This window comes from Scaptodrosophila lebanonensis, unplaced genomic scaffold, assembly GCF_003285725.1.
Source record: "Scaptodrosophila lebanonensis strain 11010-0011.00,11010-0021.00 unplaced genomic scaffold, SlebRS2 tig00000123-arrow-arrow-pilon, whole genome shotgun sequence".
Classification (NCBI taxonomy): Eukaryota; Metazoa; Arthropoda; class Insecta; order Diptera; family Drosophilidae; genus Scaptodrosophila; species Scaptodrosophila lebanonensis.
The window spans coordinates 1709515-1732317 of NW_022060581.1; the positions used below are offsets into that span (position 1 = coordinate 1709515).

General features: G+C 46.9%; 4 protein-coding genes across 4 annotated transcripts; 2 read left to right on the forward strand and 2 right to left on the reverse strand.

Annotated features, from left to right (window-relative positions):
* Positions 1–2198: 2198 nt before the first annotated feature.
* On the forward strand, positions 2199–6348 carry LOC115628684 (run domain Beclin-1-interacting and cysteine-rich domain-containing protein). Its single transcript, XM_030524858.1, has 6 exons — positions 2199–2498; positions 2609–4159; positions 4231–4538; positions 5241–5606; positions 5690–5843; positions 5919–6348. The coding sequence occupies exons 1-6, from the start codon at positions 2283–2285 to the stop codon at positions 6117–6119; spliced, it is 2796 nt and encodes a 931-aa protein (XP_030380718.1). The 5' UTR covers positions 2199–2282; the 3' UTR covers positions 6120–6348.
* A 1680-nt stretch (positions 6349–8028) lies between these two features.
* LOC115628767 (pneumococcal serine-rich repeat protein) lies at positions 8029–20817 on the forward strand. Its single transcript, XM_030524982.1, has 6 exons — positions 8029–8154; positions 8203–8808; positions 9237–10602; positions 13098–18872; positions 20045–20236; positions 20304–20817. Exons 1-6 carry the CDS (start codon positions 8029–8031, stop codon positions 20492–20494), a joined length of 8256 nt encoding a protein of 2751 aa, XP_030380842.1. The 3' UTR covers positions 20495–20817.
* On the reverse strand, positions 10663–12852 carry LOC115628753 (probable sulfite oxidase, mitochondrial). The gene is made up of 2 exons (XM_030524962.1): positions 11562–12852; positions 10663–11491 (listed from the first exon to the last, which is right to left on the reverse strand). The coding sequence occupies exons 1-2, from the start codon at positions 12508–12510 to the stop codon at positions 10677–10679; spliced, it is 1764 nt and encodes a 587-aa protein (XP_030380822.1). The 5' UTR covers positions 12511–12852; the 3' UTR covers positions 10663–10676.
* A 950-nt stretch (positions 20818–21767) lies between the features above and the next one.
* On the reverse strand, positions 21768–22709 carry LOC115628729 (L-xylulose reductase). Its single transcript, XM_030524933.1, has 2 exons — positions 22370–22709; positions 21768–22295 (listed from the first exon to the last, which is right to left on the reverse strand). The coding sequence occupies exons 1-2, from the start codon at positions 22675–22677 to the stop codon at positions 21875–21877; spliced, it is 729 nt and encodes a 242-aa protein (XP_030380793.1). The 5' UTR covers positions 22678–22709; the 3' UTR covers positions 21768–21874.
* Between the last annotated feature and the right edge of the window lie 94 nt (positions 22710–22803).

A 22803-nucleotide genomic window follows, 5' to 3' on the forward strand; every position in this document is an offset into this window, starting at 1 on the left:
TGAAAAGAAAATGCACAATTTTCCTAAATCATTGCAACAATTACAGAAATGCCATTAAATTTCGAAAATATTTATTTTTATTTATTTATTTCATCAACAAGCAATGCAGTCGATGCAAAAGAAAATAGAAAAAAAAATATATATAAATACATAAATAAAAAAAATCAATACAATATACTTACTTGTATATACTTGTTACAAATACTAAGAGCCTAAGAAATAATTTATATAGCCGATCCTTAATAATTTATTCTAATTTTAAATAAATAATTTAAAGTTTAAGTAAAAACTGTATTTTTGTGATGAGAACAATTTTGTTGTTGTTGGCATTTATTTTGTGCTTTTTTATTCTGAAGCAGTTACGGGCACTTACGCCCTAAAGCAGGCAACATAAATTGTTGCAATTGCAGGCGCCCCCAAGAAGACAACGCCTTTAACTTATTTTCGTAATCAAATTATGAATTGTGAGTAATTAATGCAGCATTATAACTAAAAAACAAAACAAACAACAACTGCAACACAAATACTAGTGTGCTTTTTGCTGTTTGTTGCAGTTTTGTTTCAAGGTTATAAGCTTGGAATGTCTGTGTGTGTGTTTGAATGTAAATATGTACATATATACGAGTATAAGAGTGAATGTGTTTGTTTACAATTTTAAATGTCGCATATGTCTGCTCTGTCTGTGTGCGTGCGTTTGATTTAATTCCGACAGCAACAACAAAAACATTAACAGTTACACATGCACTTAAAACTACATGCATATGTACATACGTATATATATGTACAAATGTATATACGCACATTTACCAAAAGTCAAATTAGAAGCATAAGAAAAAGTTGTCTGTTTAATTAAAGCAATATGTGGCCTCCAGGAATGTTGGGTTAATTGACTCATCACTTATACGACACAAACGAAGCGCACAAACAAACAAGCCAGCACACACACACACACACACACATGTATATATACATACATATACATATATATACACACAAATACAGGAAAACAGACAGACATCAAAATGGGGAACCTGCAGTTGCTGTCGCTGTCGCTGTTTGCGTCGCAGTCACAGCCACAGCCACAGCCACAATCACAGAATTACAGACGCCGCTTTGTCGTTGGGGCGTTGCCCCTTTGCCATTTATTTATTAGTAGCTAGTTAGCAGGCCAGCCACACTAGCAGCCAATGGCATTTGTGGATGCTATTTAACGAACGCCCACACAGAAATACAAGCCACATGCGCTAATGGTGGTAGTTAAAACTGGTTACACAAAATACTGGCTACAGTTGTGCAAATTTCTGAACAGCGTCACCTTTTGTTGACAATCATAAACCAATTTGAATTGCTTGTACCGATACACAGTAAGTAATTATCGATCATCACTAGACTAGCATTCTAGGACAACAGCAACAACTGAAGAGTTAAAATAAATATCGTTTTGTGTAACTGCAAACACACAATTGTATTATTCTATTGGGTAATCCTCACTTCCGGAACAATTTTGGCAGCACGCCACCTATGCGACGCAATGCTGCAACCTTTGTGTTATGTAGCAGTCAGCTAGGTGAGGCATGTGACAGATATTCGTATTATTTACTTCATTTCAACATTTTATTTTGTCACTATTCATTAATTTCCGCAAAACACTTACAAATCAAGCTGAGCAAATATTAAGTATTTTCTGAGTAACATAATCAATTATAAAAAACGTGTACAAAATTAATTTTAGCGTTTCGTCGTTTCATCGTTCGGCCACTAGGTGGCTTTGTAATACGCTTGTTTGTCTGCTAATATCAACTAAAAATTATTATATAAACTGAATAAATTTAATGCAATTGTTTTAAAAGTTTATTCATTTTTTCTGTTTAATACAAATACAGCTGCTTCATGCCTCATCGTGCCACACTATTTACATATCAATGTTAAAACTTGTCTGCTGAAGTGAACGCAAACCCCCATCCCATTTATGCAAAATGCACTAAAATATAAGAAATATAAATGTTAAATGCATAAAATGTATGTAAGTGTTGATAATATGTTCTGCCATTTTCACATTAAAACGTTAAATAAAATTATAGCATTGCAGCATCACTTAAGAAATATCGATTTATCGTTGTACTATCGCCATCGATAGAATCCGCTATCAACGACGATTGCAAAGTGGCTGCGAAGTGAAAACAATAATTGCAATAGCAGTGGATATAATTTTGCTGTAATCTTAAATTTAGTCAATTTGCCATGCAACAACAACAACAGCGACAAATGCTAAATGTAAAGATATGGCAAAATCGTCGGCATTGCTCTCAGAGCTGAGAGGCGCTGTTACCTACTGGTTTCAGTCCAAACGCACACCAGCAAGAACAACAACAACAACAAAAACGACAGCGTACCAAGATGATGATAATGATGTTAATGTGGACGATGATGACGATGAGTTCCAACTGCTCACGCAAAGCATTTGCAATATATTGGAGCACGGCTTCAAACAAAGCGCGGTAAGCAGAAAACCGCCGAGAGCTGGATAGGCGTGTTTTATTATTTCTGTGCTGATAAGGCAGAGCTGTGTGCATAATCATTAATTGTAATTGTATTTTGAAATCCGCAGCTTGTTGGCGATGCCTTGCAACGCTTGATTGACGACTTTGAGTTTCTGCGAGTGACCGAACAAATGCAGCATCATCGTCATCATCAGCAGCATCTTGGGGATGCACTGCATCTGACGTCACGCTCGGCTGGGGACTTTCTGCGTGAGTGGGTGACGCGCTGCCTGCACTCACGCTGTCTGTCGCAGTGCCTGCAATCGTTGGTGGCCGACAAGGAGCTGCTCGACTGCTACTATCAGCGAAGTGTGGCCTTTCTCTGCCAGAGCCGGTATGCGACGGCATTGTTCGTCTGCCTCACGGCCATCCAGCTGAATCAGTATAGTCTGCTCAGTCAGCTGGACACACAGCTGCTGACACAGCAGCTGCAGCATCGACGCACCAGCTCGCAGCCCAATTTCTCCATCTCGCCCCGATTGCATGTGGTGCGCGAGGAGGAAGGCGACGAGGCGAAGAGAAAACGGGCGCTAAAGAGTCGCCGTCTACAGCGGCCAGTGGCCAAGTTTCGGCGTGTGAAGAGCTTGCCACAGCTGGATACGCACATGCTGAGCAGCGGACAAGGCTGGCGGGGCAATCGGGCCAGCCAAGGCAGCAGAACGGAACGGCAGGAGGAGGAGGCCAAGCGACGTCGTCAGACCTATAGTAGTCCGTGTGCGCGCTGGCTAAGTCCTGGTGCCGATGATCGCATCGCTCCCAACGATTTGCTGCCCTCCACCTCTGCCTGCAGTCGTCGCAGTCAACTGTCCTCCGATTCCAGTCAGCTTTCCTCCTCCAACGATGGCTACAAAAGCCACACCAGCAGTAGCAATAGCAGCGGCAGTGGCAGTGGCAGCAGCATCACCATGACGCCCACACCACCGCGCATACAGCTAATAAATTGTGATGAAATCGAGATCTGGACAGATCAAGGAGCGGCCGCAACGCCCACAACGACTACACCCACAGAAATACCCCAAGCCGATAAGGGTCGGCGACCACATGCTGCAAAACGCGGCAGTCCGCTAAACAATTTCCTCACGAATCTCTTCGGATCGCCGCCCATCTATACGAGTTGGTATAGAACGGGCGTCGGTTGCGATGCCAAGTCCATGGAGGTCGTCAACTGTGCGGAGAGCGTGCTAGACACATTTTTGCCGGTGAATGGCAAAAAGCTGCGCACACGACGCACACAGAGTCTCTTCGAGGATGCAGCCGTCAGCATGCTCGATTACACGACACCGGCGGCAGCAGCAGAAATGGCCGCCTTGCCGCCCACCACAAGCAGCAGACCTCTGGACATTGTGGCCAGCAGTGTTGGGGATGGTGCTGATGTTGTTGGAGCCGGCAGCAACACCACCGCCAATTCGACTTCCTGGAGCCTCAGCAGCGAATCCAATAGCAAGCTCGATAACCAAAGTCTGGCCGCATTCCTGCAAATGTCGCGTTACACGCACAACAATACCGATCTGGAGAAGGAGAACGCGCACTTTCGCATCTCAGAGGCGTGCATTACGGCCATCGAGCATGTGAAATGGACACGACAGGATGCGCGCCGCACTCTACCTCCAAACGAAGCGGTAACTATTTAGCCCACTACTCTACATTCCTCTCTCTCTCACTCTCATAAAACCCATTCGCCATCCGCCAGAGCAATGCTGTGATGCAGTCGGAAACATTGGCCCAGTTGCCATATGCGGAGCAAGTGAATGCCTCGGATGCCATTGAGTCGCACACTGCGGAGGCTGTCGGCCTGCAGCTCATCTCCAAGTTCAACGATCAGCAGCTACCCAAGCTGAGCGAACTCAAATGGCTGGTCTCCGAGGAGGATGCGCCACAACAGCTCCTTCCCATGCCAAAGTCTCCCGCAACGGATCAACAGTCGGGCATGACGCGCGGCACCAAAACATGGGCGCCGCCTCGCCAGCAAATAATATTCACAGAACATCCAGCAGCCAGGTGAGTCACCAATTCATTCCATTCATGGTTCCATGTCTGATGACTTAAGCCGCGATTAGAGATGGGCGCGTGACTTAAACGAAATATTCTCAAAAAGTCAATTCAAAACTGACAAGCAATTGTTCAGGATAGGAAAGATAGTTAGATTTGGAGAAAAAACTTAAGATCAGTCATCTATTAAGAATATATTTTTCCATAAAAGACCTTGAATTGAAAAGCAAATGTTTGTTATAAGAGGGATAGTTTTGAGGAAAAACTTTAGATTAAACATCTATTAAAAACGTTCCAAGTTTTTCGCATGATTTTAAAACATATCTGGGGCGATTATAGTTATCCATAAATGGAAAAAATCAACTTAAACTGAAAAGCAAATGTTTGTGATAAGAAAGATAGTTTAGAAGAAAAACTGTAGATCATTCATTAGAGAGATGTATAGCTCTATTGCATAATATTACAGCCATAATATCAAAATGTTCATCCGAATATTAATATTATAACTAAACGAACTAAAATAAATGCAAAATGTAAAAGTAAATGACTTAAACCTAAAAATCGAATCCCTTTTCATGTTTAGGGATGTCGAAATTTTTTAATTACAGACACTCAGATCGGCTTAGACGCCAGCTTAAAGCTTTATAGGCTTCTAATCCAAACTTATTCACTTCCTCTCAATTATTTATTTATTTATTTTCTCTAAATTAGTCGCTCGGAGCTTTTGACGCGTCAAAACTACCGCTGCGCCGGCTGTGGGATGCGCGTCTCCAAGCAGTTTGTGCATCACTTTCGATATTGCAGCTATCTGGGCAAGTATATGTGTACGGGATGCCATCGCCAGCAGATTTCGGCGATACCGGCGAAGATTCTGCAGGCCTGGGACTTTCGCTGCTATCCGGTCTCGGTGTTCGCGTATCGCCTCATCGAACAGATGTACGCCTTTCCGCTCTTCCATGTGCCGGACCTGAATGCGCAGCTCTATGGCAAGCACAAGGCGTTGGCCATAGCGCGTCGTCGCCGCGTCCAACTCCAGTTCATCAAGGAGTTCATCAGGGCCTGCCGCTTTGCAGTCAAGTGCGTTCTCCCTCTTCTCCTCCTCCTCCTCCTCCTCCTCCTAATTTCACTATTACTGTCGGACTTTTCTTATTCATTTGCAGGGAGCAGAGCTTTTTTGATGCCATACCGCCGCACATTACGAATGAGCCGGATATTTGGTCCATGTCCGACTTTGTGGATGTCCAAAACAACAGCATGACGCGCTCCATTGAGGAGCTTATTGCGCTGAGCGAGCAGCATGTGCAGAACTGTGTGGTAATTCCTGACCAATTCCCCCCTCCCCCCGCCAAACAAAAAGAAGACCTTTCATCTCAACGATTTCCATTCCAGCTCTGCACCGGACGCGCCTTCGTCTGCGAGTACTGTGACAACGCCAAGCTGCTCTATCCATGGCAGCGAAAGGTGCAGCGCTGCCTCCAATGCGGTGCCTGCGCCCATCAGAGCTGTTGGCGCGCTCGGCGGGAGAGTTGCCAGCGCTGCCAGCGTCTCAACAGCAGGCAACAGCTGGAGGCAGCTAAAAGCAAGAGCTAGCTGCAAGCTCGGCAGCTGGGGCCTCCCTTCCCTGCCCATGTATATATGTAACTATCTTAGTAAAGTACCAAACTCTGTAATTCGAACGTACCTCCTCAGTGTAAGCATAGTGCATATACATATGCGTTTGTTGATTTTACTACATATTTTATATACGAGAAAGTATTTATTCGATAGTACGCGTTAATTACATACATACACATATACATACATATATATATTTTTAGCACTCGAACCTATCTTTTCACTCCCAGGGATGAATAACCGCATTGGGATTGCAATTGTGTATTGAAGCGATCGATAAATGGCGAAGAATTCCAACTGACCCGAGATTTCAAAATTATTTTATTCTTTAACTCTATTAAACGCTTTAACATACACATAATAGGATCAATCAAATCGTAGACAGGCACAACAAATCTCCCCACATGGCAGATCAATTGATTTTTACACCCTTCATTGTATTTTGTAACTGATGCGTAAGCTTGTAACACCCATTAGTCTGGAAGAAAAAGATGTCAAGTCATATAGCCATCATACAAATGATACAAAAAAAAAGAAACTTGGTATGGGCAACTTTTTTGTTTAAAAAGATTTTGTTTTCTATTTGATTTATCTATCCGGGAGATCTTCTTTCAAGAGTCTTCTTGCTGCTAGACTATTATCTGTTCGATTTAAGACCAGGTTATTTTCATGGTCGTGAAGTCTATCAATGTATTTTTTACTAAATTTATTTCTTCTTTCCCATAAGGAATGTTTAGATCTAAAAAGGGACATTAATCTCTATCTATCTATCATTAATCTCTATAAATGGATCTCTATGTTTTTGATTGGTAGCGCTGCAGAATTTCATAATATCATGATCAGATATTGTGAGTAAATGAATTCCTTGAAAGCTTTTGTAAATAGTTGTGACACTAAATTTATCGCCTTATTTTAGTTCTGCAGCAAAATTATATACATACATATATAGTTTTTCATTGGGGAGCTTTGCTTATTTAATTTAAAGCATTTTAAATTTATTATTAAAATTATTTATTGCTAGCTTAGAGTTAAAACTGTAACCTATAAATTTATTATTTTGTTTTTGCCAATATTGTTTACCTATTTTTTATACGTGCAATCAACTGCACTTATAACTCTGTTTTTTTTTTACCTAATTAAATCGTTTTCTCTTGGTTTTTTATTTTGTACAAATTGTTTATTTTAGTTGCTTATTTGGCAAACACAAACAATTATTTTATTTATACACGGGACAAATTTAAAATCAGTGCAATCTTTTTTCTGATGTCTGGCAGCACCAACAAAACTGCTCGAAACTTACGGAAGAGAGTTAATCGAATTATCTCTAATCCTTTAACAACGAAACATTTGGTGTTTCGCAACACAGGCAATATCGCATGGGAGACAATCGAAATATCGAGTAGAGAAATGGCAGCACTTTTGGAGCAGCGGCACTGGAACACTTGGCACTATTTATATTTACACGCTTAAACCATATGTGTAAGCAAACTTTATAAAGTTTTGCCGATAAAGTATTAAATGCTTAAAAACCATATCGAATTTCTGTGGCATATGTTGCTATAGCTTTCTAAAATGTGTGTATGAGAATGCTGATTGTGCCAATTCCACTGCTCTAAGTCTCGCTGCTATCTTTGCGATAAAAGTCGGAGGCGGCCAGGTATTCGACAGTCTCGATGTCTGCTAGTTCAACCCTAACAGTGGCACCGAAAAGTGCATTGCGTTGTATAGACTTTGGTACAGACTATTATGAGCCCAAGAAAAAACTAACAACAGAATAAACGGCGCAAAAATTGCAAAACGCTGAGTAGAATAAAGACCTGTAATTGTTTTAAAAGTGGCGTTTGTAGGCGATTTATTGAGTTACGAGCGTTATTATTTTCAAAAAATGCAGGCAAGTGCTAAAATCATAACAAAACCAACAGAGCTGAGCAATGAGGCACTACATTGGGGCCAGCAATGCGCCACTCTATTGTGGTTCCGTTATACGCCCAATGCACACCCTCACAGAAGTGTACATTAATGAGGTTTTGCAATTAATATTTGACTGTTCTTTTCGCAGCAAGTGGATGATCCACCGTCGCTGCCCGTCGGCACGGAAGTTAGCGCCAAATATAAGGGCGCCTTTTGTGAGGCGAAGGTCAGCAAAGTGGTGCGGAACATCAAAGTGAAGGTGGCCTACAAACAGGGTCTGGGTTCGGGTATTGTCTCGGACGATGCAATAAAAGCGCCCACGGGCCAGTTGCGGGTGGGAGCTGTTGTCGAGGTGCGACATCCGGATCGCAAGGAAACTGTGGAGGCGACCATAACGAAAATCCAGGACTGCTCGCAGTACACAGTTGTCTTCGACGATGGCGACATCACAACACTGAGGCGAACCGCGTTGTGCCTCAAGAGCGGGAGACATTTTAACGAAAGCGAAACGCTAGATCAACTGCCGCTTACACATCCCGAACACTTTGGGAATCCAGTGGTGGGCGGACGACGCGGTCGCAGGCGTGGACAGCTGAACGAAGACAGCTCAGAGGATGATGATGAGAGCGATGCCAAGGAGGTGGTCAACGAGAAGGAGGAGAACATTGGCAAGGTCGTCTGCGTGGAGACCGAATCAAAGAAGAAGGACAAGGAAAAGTGGTTTCCAGCGCTAGTTGTCGCGCCAACAGCACAGGTGATTATTATTTAATTATTATTAATGTGCTGTGCAGTGGACAGTTAGCAGCCTTTGCGAAGATAAATAGGAATCTGTTTTTATTTAAATCATGCAGATAGAGCTAAGCCAACAGCATACATATTATAAGCAGGTTGTGAAATAGTTTGCCATAGCTATAATCTATTCCCGCCCAGCTTTAAGGCTTTCAATCACAACAGTTTTTATTTAATTTTAATACTTGTTTATTTACAAAATAATCGCAATGCAGTCAACTAATTTTGGTTTCTTCAGTGAACAGTTTTAGGTTGTTTCATAAATAAATATTATTATTAATACATTATGGGCTGCAATCTAAAGGCAGCCTCTAAGTAAAATTAGAAGTAAAGAATAGAAATACTGATCAACAGAGTAATTGAATGCTAATCCATCATATTTCCATTTTACAGGCGACAGTACGAATACGCGTTAAGGACGAATATTTGGTGAGATCCTTCAAGGATGGACGTTATTATACGGTGCCGAAAAAAGAGGCCACCGAATTTACGCGCGAGGTGGCCAGCAAGCAAGATGGGCCTGCTGTGCAGGCAGCCCTCGAGTTTCTGGACAGCAGCGCATTGCCACCTCACTGGGATCGGGACTCTCTCTTCGGCCTCAGCAATTTATCGAGCGACGACGAGGGCGAAATAGATTCCGATTCGTCAGATGACGAGCCGCACGAGGAAAAGGATCGCTTTGTCGCCCAACTCTACAAATATATGGACGATCGTGGAACGCCACTTAACAAGGTGCCCTCCATACAGAGTCGAGACGTGGATCTCTATCGTCTGTTTCGGACGGTGCAGAAACGTGGCGGTTACAATCGCGTGACCACACAAAATCAATGGAAAGTCATTGCCGTGCGTCTCGGCTTCACTCCCTGCACGGTCAGCGTCATGAATCTTGTGAAGCAGGCGTACAAGAAATTCCTACAGCCCTACGGCGATTTTCATCGCAAGCTCGGCTGCTCCATGCTGAGCATGACTTCGCGCAACTCAAATCGCAGCAAAGGACGCAGTCTGGTGCGTGCCAACTCGGTGGCATCACCCAAGCCGGCCGAGAGCACCAAAAGCGAGAACATGACCAAGTTGGCGGTAACGAATCAAGCAGCGGCCGCCATAGCCGCCTCAACAGCTGCCAGCAGCAGTGCGAGCAGCTCGGCGACAGCAGCAGCTGCCGCCACAAGCACGGCAGCAAGCGCCAGTCTGGCATCAGCCAATACGGCATCAACGGCTTCACAATCGGCTGCTGAGGAGTCGGAGAATACGAGCGAATCGAGTGTTGTGGAGCCGACCAAGAAACAGCGCAAAGCCTCTGCGGCTAGCAGCGGCAAAGTTAAGAGTCTGGTGGAGAAGTATGAGGAGAAATCGTCGACAGCCGCCACTGCATCGGCAGCTGCAGCGGCAGCAAGTGCATCAGCAGCAGCAGCAGCAGCTGCAATACAAGCAGCAGCAGCAGCAACAGCAGCGGCGGCAGCAACAGCTGCAGCTGCAGCAGCCTCCAAAGATGCTGAGGCAGATGTGCCTTTGGCCAAAATCAAGGCAGCAGCGACTGCTCGCAACAGCATAGACAAGGAGCCGAGCAATAATGCCAGCAGCAGCACCACCACCACCACCAGCAGCAACAGCAGCGCTGCAAGCGCAGGTGCCAGCAGCAGCAACAGCAGCAGCAACAACAATAACAGTAACAACAACAACACAACTACTGTCAGCTCCAGTGGCAAGTCAGCCAGCACCACAGAGTCCCAACGGAGCCGCGACACTTCCCCAAATGCCGGTAAGTCAACGAAAATTAGGGAAACCAGACTATATGGAAATATTATCAGCAAATCATCAGTTCAGCATTAGCCTTTATTTAGCCTCCCGTATTAGTTTTACCTTCACCCTATGATAGGCATTAGAGAGGACGCCGCGCAAATTCCAAATGTTTTCGAACGACTCTGGCTGCACATTGTAGGCAGAGTCGACGGCCTTTGCCCAGATTTCCAACTCCTTCTGTTGCTCCTTAACTGGTATGCGTGCCGTCCACAGCGACCAGCCGTAGTGGCGACCATCCGGCAGATCCTCCTGTTCCAGTTCGGCTACATGCCAAGTCGCGCCGGCATCGGCTGTCAAGTCCACACGCACAATGCGTCGTCCGCCGCCTGACCAGGCATATCCACGTACCGTTATATGACCATCGCCTGATACACGTACCCGCTCATCCGGCATGGGTGTGCAGATGGCGGAGGTGACGGGCATCGCCTGTATGGCTGCCGCCAAGCTAAAGTCGACCGTGTCCCAATCAGTGCTCGGGCTAAAGCCCTTATAGTCGTTCTGCTGCCAATGTGAGTCCGACTCTTGATCGGACACCACAATGCGGGTTAACCACTTAACGTTACGGGCCCCTACAACTCCGGGTACAATTGCACGTATGGGAAAGCCATGATCTCGAGTTAGCGGCTCATCGTTCATCTCGTAGGCCAGTATGACATCCCCACGGGGATCGAGTGCCTTTGAGAGCGGTATGCTTGCGGCATAGGGATGTGCAGTGGGATCCAGATCGGCACCTTCAAATATTACGTGCAGCCGCTCGTCAGGTTGCACGCCCATCGCCACAAGCAGGTCAGAGAGACGCGCTCCTGACCATTTAGCATTGCCCACAGCGCCAGCACCCCAAGACAAACCTATAATATATAGAGGGAGAGTGTGTGAGTCTTTGTGGTGCGTCGCGTCTCTTGAACGAACAGCACTTACCTTTGACTGGCTTGACGCGCGTCATTTCGGAGCGACGATTGCCGCCGCACATAATAGCCGCTGTGACCGTGTGCTTGGGCAGTCGCTTGATGTCCTCAAAGCTGAGTGTGCGCTCAGCCGTGCCAGCATGTTTGCCAGCACTAATCTCAATCTCCAGCCCATAGTCGTCATCTTGGAGTGTGGGCACTGGCAAATGATTTCGAATATAGAAGAGTTCGTTGGGCGTGTAGAATTTTTCGGCCAGCATTCCCAGGGGCGGCTCTGCATTGAAGGGTCGCTCCGCGGCTGGCTTTAGCAGTGCATGGCGTTTCGGCTCATTGGCCCAGGGCGAACCCTGATCTTCGACAGACACTACATCGCTCTTGGCCAAATTGCCGATGCGATAGCTTTCGAGCAGCTCCAATACTTGCAGAGTGTTGTGCTGCTGATAGATGGCCCAGAAGGGATCTATAGCGCTGCCAGCGGCCATTAGAATTTTATCACCGCCCGGATGATTGTCCACAAATGTGGTCACATCGTATACGCCCAACCCATAGGTCACCCAAATGCCCGTCTCGACCGTATTGTGGCTTTGCACCTCATCGAGGGCATAGGTGGGCAGCTCGTCACGCGCTGTTTTGTGCCACAAGCGGGCGAGCGCCTTATCGTCCAGCTCAGGAGCGGCCACGGTCGAGCTGCTGGCATTGGATTTGGTTGAAGGCTCGTCACTTCCTAGACGCTGCTGTGCCAAGTAGTCGAATATGAAGTATCCAACTCCAATGCCGCCCGCTGTTAGTGCTCCATAGAGTATACTTCTGGCAGCCTGTTCCCCCCCTCTTTGTTTGCTCTGCTCCTCTTCGCTGGCTGTTCCTCCAAAATTCCGACAAACGCCAACAATGGCCGCCGCCTGGGATCGTTGCCGCATCAACAACAGTTTTGTAGCTTTCCTCAGCAAACACATCGATGACATGGCTGGACGATTGTTATTTAGGACACTTTCCCTCTAACTAATTATATAATAATAGTGTGCGCTTGTACCAGCCGGCTTTTGTGGTACGAATCAAATTAAATCTTCTCTTTTGCGTGTCAACAACAAAAACAACATTGTGGCGCGACCCCCCGTCAAAGCAGCCGAAATTGGTTATCAGTTTCTTGGTGGCTTTGCGTTGCTTATTTATATTTAATTCACACTTTGGCTCTTGTTTTTGTTGGTATTCTTGTTTGTTTGCTTTTTCGGCAGCAGTCTGATAAGCGGCGACAAAGTCTAAAAAAAATTTACCAATAGTGGGGGCCTTTGCGGCATATCCCGTCCTTCTCGTTTCACTGCTGCGCAACGATTACCAATTTGCAGTTGGCGTCGCCCACCTGTTTCGCAATAAGCAATCGATAGTTCAAATGTTATCGTTAGTTAGAAATGTTATCACAAGTTAGCCAAGTCGCCCCCCACTATTAGCTTGTACACCAACCTTAATATAATTAGAGCAGGAAGCAGCAATGTGTTGAGCAAATATTAATGTTTTTGTGTATATTCTATCTCGCTCTATTCCGCACATGCAGCGCCACCCTCAACAAAAAAGGAAAAGCATCAGAGGAAACAAATCGAGAAGGGCGAGGAAAAGCGCGGCAAGCGCAAAAAGGACGAGGTTACCGTTGAGAAAATCGACACGGGAGACTTTGTGGTGGGCATCGGCGACAAATTGAAAGTCAACTATCACGAGAAGAAATCACCAAGCTCCCATGGCAGCACCTACGAGGCGAAGGTCATTGAGATTAGCATGCAACGCGGTGTTCCCATGTACTTGGTGCACTACACCGGCTGGAATAATCGCTATGATGAGTGGGTGCCGCGGGAGCGCATCGCCGAGAACCTAACCAAAGGATCCAAACAGAAGACTCGCACGACCAGCACAAGCAGCGCCGGTAACAGCGGCACAGCCGGTTCCAACAATCAGCAGACACCCAACAGTGGCACAGCGGCTGTAGGCATCGGCGCTGCCTCAGCATCAGGAGGTGGCAGCAATGCAGGAACTAGTGGCGACAAGCAGCCGCCCGGTAAAGATGCAGCTGCCAAGGCTCTAGGTGCATCAGGGCACGGAACTGGTAGCGGCATCAGCTCCTCGGCCAGTGCTTCTAATTTGGTGTCAGTTTTGCAAGGCACAACCAAAACACCCACAACAGGCGCTAAACGGGGACGCGGACGCAGTGACTCTATGCCGCCACGCTCGACAACGCCCTCTTCTGTGGCCTCCAATTCGAGTCGCACCAAATCCCCAGCAGCATCGCAACTAAAGAAGCGACCGACACGCATAGCGCATATTAATACAGCGCGTCGCACCTCGGCGAATATCTCAGATGCCTCAATGGCCAGCGAATCGGACACGGACTCTGATGAACCAGTGCGTCGTCCCAAACGACAGAACGCCAAAGATCAAGCCAACTTTAAGGCAGGAGGTGGCGGTGGTGCAGGCGCCGCCGCTGGAAAAGGACAGCAGCAGACGACTGGCGGAAAAGGACGTGTTTTGGCCACAATGGCCAGCGATGACAGTGATGAGGACGATGACGAGCAACAAATAACACTTACCCCTCTGCGCCCACGCGCTAGCGGACGCGCTCTCAGCAGTGGCGCCAATGCCGCCAGCAGTGCCAAGGGACGCGACTACGATTTAAGTGAGATACGCTCTGAGCTGAAAGGTTTTCAGCATCAGCTCACTAACAGCCTAGGAGGGTCAGAAGAGCGCAAAGAAGGCGGCACTACAAGTGGAACAGCTACAAAAAGCGAGCGCGGTGCCAGTGCAGCCACCAGCGAAGTCGTCGATATTAAAAAAGAGACAAAATCCATAAAGCTAGAATCGGGAAAAAGCAGCTCAACGGAACTTTCTTCAGAGACGGACTCGTACAATGATGAGGACTCACAATCTTCCGAAAAGGTGCGCATAGAGTTGGAATATAGAAAGCAACAGACAACCGAGAAGAAACAACGAGGCGAAAAGACACGCGGTGGGGAGAGACAGCAGCTGTCCAAACAACAACAACAACAGGCGATGACCAAGTCCAGCAAACCTTGCATTGTGGACCAGATATCAAATGAGCTGCACACTTCAGAGAAGCGACAGGAGCCTGGCCTGAAGCAACTTAAAGGCTCGGCGATGCCAAGCATTAAGGAGGAAATCAAAAACGAACCAGACAAAGGCAGTCGTTCCGTTATCACAACCACCGCAGGTGGTGGCGAGGACCAAAAGAAGCCGTTAAAAACGGAAATCAAGGAGGAAGAACAGCTTAAACCGTTCCACAGTAGTGCTGATATTAAGCCAACCACATTAATTGCTCCAGCGCGCTTTGGTGGCATTACGAGTACCAGTAGCACCACCACCACAAGTGCCACCGCTAGCACATCCAGTATCAGCAAATATACGTCCGTAATTGTAGAGAAACCAATCGGCGTTACCTCAAAAAAGAACGAATCAAAGCCTTTGCTGGCAAAGCATCTGGAGTTGAAAAAACAAGCAGCAGCTGGTGTTGCTGGAGCCACCAGTACTGGAGCCACTGGAAGCAGCAGTCAAGAATCTGGAAAGAAGTTTGTGGAACCTGTGCTGCACAAAGAAACGGCCACACTGAAGGTGGAGCTGCCAGCGGCATGTTCGCCCTCATCCAGCTCCTCCTCATCATCCTCCTTCTGTTCCAATGCATCGGCGGGCACAACTGTGTCCGCTTCCAGCGTCTCCAACAGCTCGGCCACGCGCTCTCTTCCCGACATGAGCAAACTGGAAATAAGCAGTGGTACTGCTGCTGGTTCTATTGTCAATCCAATCTCAATCACTCATCCATCAACAGTCCCCGTCACAGCCTCCAGGGAGCAAAAGTTTCCCTGCAGCGGCCTGATCCCAATAGTCAGTCGTGCCCAGATGCTTTCATCCGATGTTTATGAGTTCAAGGATACGGAGCCATTTGAATTCGAGAAGCGCATCTCTCCCATGGCCTCGGTGACCTCTACACTAGGCGGTGGTACTTCTGTCATCACAGCTACCACTGTGACGGCCAGCAGTGCACCAACAATACTCACGGTTACTGCGGCAGCCAGAAAGCAGGCGCTCAAGTTCACCGCAATGCAACAAAGCATAGAGCATCTCCAACTGCCACATACGCCACACGAGCGGGGCTACCATGCACAAAGTGGTGCCAGCACCACCACCGGTACCGTTGGCAAGAGCAAAAAACGCGGTTCACCCATGAAAGAAGCAACGCTGATAGCGGAAAAGAGCAAGTTTTACAAGACCGATGAAAAGACACAGCCAGTCTGTGCTCAGATTGGCGCACAGTCTGGAACCTCCGTCTCAACCGCCGGTGGCATTAATCCATTGCATACGTCGAAGCATGCACCTCTGGTTATGCTTGCTGCTCATCCTCTGGGGGCACAGCAAAAAGTCATCACAGCAACGGGAGTGGGGACGATTTCTTCAGCATCGTCCCCGGCAACTGGACCCTTGCCGCCAACAGCGCCAGCCGCACATGCTGTTTCTCATCCTCATGTGCACGCACATCTTACGACCAGCCCTGGAGGCACCTCCAACACATCGTTATGGAATAAGCCCAACGAGTTGAGCAGTGCAGTGGGAATGGGATCCGCCCTCATCTACCCAACGCCCTTCGATGTTCTTCGAAAGTCCCCTAGCTTCAATTTGAACATGACCGCCCTGAATGAGGAGCTCGCCCAAACAGTTCAGGAAACAACACGCGCTCTCACCGATGCCCTACAGCCGCCAACAACGCCGGCTGTGTCGATGCCATCGGCAGCAATTGTCGGGAAACCCGTTCCTGAAACAATCAGCAGCAAAGCATCGCTTCCAGAGTCACCAACGACCCACACACCTCTGGCATCGATGCAACAGACACCGCAAGCTGTAGCCAGCAGCTCGGTGGCCATATCACCTAAGCTGAGTACCCCGCCACATGCCAGTACAAGCAGTGTCAGTGGAGGCGCTCAAGGACCGCCCAAGCCTCCGCAAATTGTTGGCAGTCCCTTCATTGAGACGCGTAACGTCTTTGAGCTAAGCACATCCAACGAGGGCTCTGGGTATAGCTCTGGTGAGTCCAAGGATAATAAGCTAGAGAAGCTTGAGAATGTGAAAATACTTCTAGCCGGCACTGCCGGACCCTTCGATCTGGATGCCGTTAAATACGAACAGAAGCTCAGCTCCATTTCCATAGCAGATAAAGTGCTGAAGGCCATTAGCCAGAAGAAGGAGGAGGTGGAGAACAATAAAACGAAGCCGCACGATTCCACACCCAAAGCTGGACCAAGCACAACAAATGAGGTAGAAGAGGAGCGTAAAGTGGAGCCAGTCCAAGATGAAACCAGCTCCAAAATGGATTTACTTGTGCCGGTGTCCTCCGCTGCCATCCTACGTGAAAACAAACCGATCTGTGAGCCTCTCAAGATTCTCACCGGTCCCATCACTATGCTGGGAGATATGTACCGCCCCGACCTGAGTGGGTTAGTCGCTCAGAGTAGTCCGGAAACCAAATCCCTACTGGAATCAATGCCGGCCAAGAACAGCGAACTAAGCGAGACCATTCAGAAGCTGGAGTGCGCCATTCAGCGCAAGACACCCGTAGGCGGTCTCTCCTTGGCCTCCTCCACGGCAGGCACGCCACCAGCGCACACGCCCAACTCCACGGCCACTGTGGGAGCTGGATATTCGGACGAGTCCATGGACAGCACTGACTCGGAGCAGAGGCTGGTGATTGAAGATGTGGTCGTCAATGAGGAGCACACCACGCAGGGCGAGCAAAAGAGTCCTCTATCAGAGACATCGGGCAGTTTGGGTGCTCCCGTCAAACTTGAGGGTAGCAGCAAACAACTTTTAGCCACAGCGGTATTGTCAGGCATGGCCGGTCTTCAGGCCCCCATTGCTCTGAAGCCGGGCGCTGTAGTGGGCGCAGGACTCGTTTCTACACGCAATCCAACTACGCCCAATATCTCGCCCAGTTTCGCGGGCAAATTGACTTCAACTGGACTGGTTAGCCAGGCAGTTCCACCCCTGACCAAGCTGGAGTCCACCAAGGAGGAGCACACGTCCAGCGCCCACAACAGCAACAGTAGCAGCAGCAACTTCGACACTGTCGTACACAAGCTGGCGCCAAAGCAATCGACGATTGTGGCACCATCAGTGGCCTCAGCTGCTGCGGATGGAGTGGTGCCTATTGTTGTGCCCGAGATTCCGGTCTCTGTAGTGATGGCCCAAAGCGGTGTACCCCACATTATGGCTGCTACCTTATTGCACAGTCCTGGCTCCATGTCCAACAGCTCCACGACTCATGCCATTATGGGTCAAGCCAGCCCCTCAGCTTCATCCTCTTCGACAGCAGCCGCCAAGTTTCAGATGTCGCCGAAGTCTGCTGACAGCAAACTTATTATGACAGATGGCAGCAATCTAATGCTGCAGGCACCGCCATCGGGCCTCTATAGGCCACTCATGCCCATCCCACCGTTGTCCAGCGCCAACACCAACATCGCCCCAACGACATCCTTGCCCACAGCCACGTCTGTGCCCTCATATGTCCTAGAGGCACACCATCACAACATAATCTATGGCAGCGAAAGCATTAGAGTAACAGTGCCCGAAGTAACCGCTTCTGGAGGGACAGCGCTACTAATGTCCCGCCCATTCATGCTGCATGGCAAGCCCCTAATAACAGCGCCAACAACAACACCCACAACAGTAGCAGTAGCAGCAGCTGTTTCTCCCGCACCGGCAAACATTTCCGCCGTTAGCCCTCCAGCATCAGCAGCATCGCCATTACCAACCACCGAGCCACACAACGAGTCCATTAATCTGCTCTGTGAGGAGACCATTCCAGGTAGCCCGGCGCCCACCTACAGCAGCAAGGATGAGCAGCCGCCACAGACGATGGCGTCCACATCACTAACAACATCAGCGACATCCGTAATACCCATGTCGGGCATCACGCCGCTACCGCCCGACACGCCTCCGCCGAAGTCAGCGCTGGGCGCTGTTGCAGGTGCGAGTGGCGTCGGTGCCACCTCGGGTCAAACAACTGTGTGCTCGGCCAACAACAGCTCTCCCGACTCAGCCAGCCAGGACGACAGCAGCGAGGAGACTGCGGTCAGCAATGCGGCCAAGAAAATGCTGCCTGATCACGATTTGATCAGCGGCATGCCGAGCAGCAACAAACGCAAGCGGACCCGCAAACAGGTCGAGCTCCTTGCGCTGGCCGCGGCATCCGCCACAGAGCTGCAGCCCGTGCCAGGCAAGCGACGGCGACAGATTAACAGTCTGCGCAAGGCGACAACCACAGCGACAACGACAGCGGGTAAGCATTTTAAATACTTGTATATATTCCTCAATCGTTGTACAATCCACAAACATTGCGCTCAGCTCTTTTCAAAATTTAAGTTACCCACAATATACAAGTATCTTCCAAGGTCTTACGAGATTACGTCTTTAACAAAATAATAATATAAAGTCCTCGATCTTAAAAGTCTAAGTGGAGATACTCCATGATTAAACGAAATTTAAAGGGTCTTTAGGTTTTAACTTTATCTAACAATATTTTTTAGCTCTTTCAACTCATATCGGAGATAAAAATTTGTATTTTTTGAACAGAATATGTTCAACCAAATTGTCTTTTAATATTATCTTTCAGTTCCGTATCTGAGATAAAAAAAAATTGTTTCTAATCATAAATTCTACAGACAAGAGTAGAAATATCAAAATATATCAATTCGTATATTTTAATCATCGATTCAAATCAGTAGTTTCCCTTAAACGTTAAAATGTTTGTTTTTACGAATTATGATGAGCTATTATTTAAGAAACTTTAAATACTATTAGTGTTGTTATACCCTGTACCCGTAGGGTAAAAAGGGTATATTAGGTTTGTGCAAAGTATGTAACATACAGAAGGAAGCATATCCGACCCCATAAAGTATATATATTCTTGATCAGCATGACGAGAGAAATCGATCTAGACATGTCCGTCCGTCTGTCCGTCCGTCTGGATGAACGCAAGGATCTCAGAAACTATAAAAGCTAGAAAAACCAAAGTTGGCATCCAGATTCTCCTAGGTCCGAGTAAGGACGAGTTTATTTTTTTTTTTTTAATTTTCCCCCCCTTCCCCCGCTACAGAATTTTGTCAATAGCGTCCACATTTCAAATGCTACCTAAATCAAACATAATTTCTATACAATTATCTACTGTTGTTTAAAATTTTATCAAATTCGGTCAATTCTAAGAAAAGTTATTAGCGAAACAAATTCTCGCCAGTACAACCCATCCAAACAGCAGCAACGAGTTCGCTCTTCTTCTTCCTCTTTTTGCTGCTGCTATGGGCGCATATAACTCAGTGACGGAAGTTTACCTGGGTACAGGGTATTACACTGTCGGGCTTGCTCGACTGTAGCGTTCTCTCTTGTTTTTACTTTCATTTTGCTGGTAAATTTCGAGTTCCATGTTGCTCATATCTGTACGTTTTGGTCTTCCAGCCGGTTCCGACACAGATGACAATTCGGATAATCTTGTGACGACTGCCGCACAGCGCCAGAGCGCACGCCAACAACTTCTGCCACAGGCGCAGGCGCAACAGCAGCAGCAACAACAACAGCAACAGCAACAACAGTCTCTGGGAAATGCGAATGGCGTTCGGCCATGCCCCTACAATTTCCTAGTCGAATTGGGTAAGCAAGCAAGACCCATCATAATCTTCATAATTTCCAATTCTTTAATATCCAATATTTTCCACAGATCCCTCTCTGAGCTCGGATCAATGTATTACCATTTTGCGCAAACAGATTCAGGATCTACGCAAGGCCTACAACACGATCAAAGGCGAGCTAGCCATCATTGATCGGCGGCGCAAGAAGCTACGACGTCGCGAACGAGAAAAGAAACAACAACAAATACAAAGCCAACAGCAGGGAAAGATCTGCGCTTAGTTAGATAGGAAGAGAGAGCGAGGGAGAGAGAATGAAAGAAAGTAAACAGCGACAGAGTTACCGCCATGGCCAAGCATCTCAAAAAAAATTGTTGTGGATATATTATATAGTACACATATTTATGTTTCCACATTAATATAATGGATTGCAAATATTTTACACCTTTTATATAGAAGCTATATATTTCAAAATTTAATCGCGTTTGTGTCGTCATTAATGTAGTTTATTGTTTAAGCAAAAAATTATCTATTACAGCTTTTTTTAAAGCGATTTAAGCTAAGCATATTGTAAAAATTTATTGAAATAAAATTTATGCAATTAGAGCTCATGATTTTTATACCCTTGTACCCATAGATTCATAGATTTAATCAATAATGTTTAATACTTCATTTGCATCGAGTCGCTGAAACTGATTATTTAAATATTTTTTTTTTTGAACGCCGCCATGTCAACTATCGTGTATTCATATACCAGGCGAGCATAAGCGGACAGCAATTAAACATTCTGGCTGTAATTTAAATGCAAATCCTAACGGCGCCGTCCGAAATGTAAACAAATTGGGGCTCTCCTATTGGTTGCACTTAAAATGTAAACAAAGCGATCCTTACTGTGCATTGCGAAATGTAAACAATAAACAGCTGTCCAACATAAAATAAACTAGCAGCGTATTTACCTATTGCCCATTTGTGTTCGCCTGGTAGATAGGGCTGCTTTTAAATCGTTAAAGGCTCGCCCAACTTGGTTGGACTTAATTTTTTCGGTTTTTCTGTTAAATTTCCGATGCACCAAATGTACTCGTACACCAGGCGAACATAAATGCGCAGCAAGTAAACAAGCTGGGTGGAAGTTAAATTGTGAATGAACGCAAAAAGCTCTAGTTCACAATGGCTGCACGATCCTAACGGAGCCTTCCGAAAAGTAAACAAATTTGAGCTCTCCTATTGGTTGCATTTCAAATGTAAACAAACCGATCCTAACTGTGCATCCCGAAATGTAAACAAAAACAGCTGTTTAAGCTGAAATAAACAAGCAATGCATTTGCCTGCTGCTCGTTTATGTTCCCCTGGTAGACAGAGCTGGTGTAGAAGGCCAACTCGGTGGGAATTTGTTCGGCTGCGATATGAATTTTGGAGGAGCGGCACGAAATAATTGCAATTGCTGGCACGTTCCTTCAATCGATCATATGTACTTACCATATCCATTAGAATAACAAAATTGCATTATTTCCTTATGGTCTCCATGCGAGGAATAACAAACAACTGCTCGTCCTAACTACTTGTATTATGGTTTGCTTATACGAAACGTATTTATTCGAAAAGCTAAAAAGAATTAATTTGATTTGATTTCTGAAATCTTGAGTGTGACGTTTCGGATGCCTGCTTAGGAAACCGCATAGCCGCCCTCCAGATTTAGGTGATGGCCATTTACGAAGCTCGACTTGTTGCTGAGCAAATAGCCGATGCCATCGACCACCTCCTGCACCTCACAGAAGCGTCTTAGGGGGATGTGGGCCAGCAGCGGGCCACTCTTTGCCGGATCACTCCAATTGTCGGCGCCCATTTTGGTCAGCACCACCGTGGGATTGACGGCATTGACGCGTATCTTGCGTGGACCGAGCTCCAGGGCCAGCGACTGGGTGAGTGAGTCGAGGGCCGCCTTAGTGGCGCTGTAGGCGGTATGTCCGGCAAAGGAGCGCGTCGCTGCAATGGAGCTAACGTTCACTATGGAGGCACCATCACGCAACAGCGGCAGCACAGCCTGCGTCACATTGAAGACAGCCTTGATGTTCACATCGAACTGACTGAGTGTGGGGGAAGACATACACAGATAGGCATATGAATGTGATGGAGGATGGAGGCTTTTTTTGAAACTCACGCATCAAAGTCCTGCTCGGTGAGCTGCTCAAATGGCTTGATGATGGCCACGCCCGCATTGTTAACCAGTCCGTCCAGCTTAGGCAGCCCCTTCAATGTTTCGCGCACCGCCTGCCAATGCTTCAGGTCCACCAGCACCACCTGAATACGCTCCTTATCGATGGCCAGCAGTTGCTGCGCCTGCGCCTCGCTCCGCACCACCGCAATGACCTTGGCATTCGCACTGACCAACTGGCTGACCAGCGCATGGCCAATTCCGGCTCCGGCGCCGGTCACCAATATAACCTTCTCGCTCAAATCGCTCCACATTATACCTACTTGCTGCCAGCTGCGATTATAAATCGAGATTGTTCGACTTTATTCACTAATTGTTTATTAAGTAAGCTAGCCAACGATTACATATGCATACATATACAGACATATGTGTGCAATACA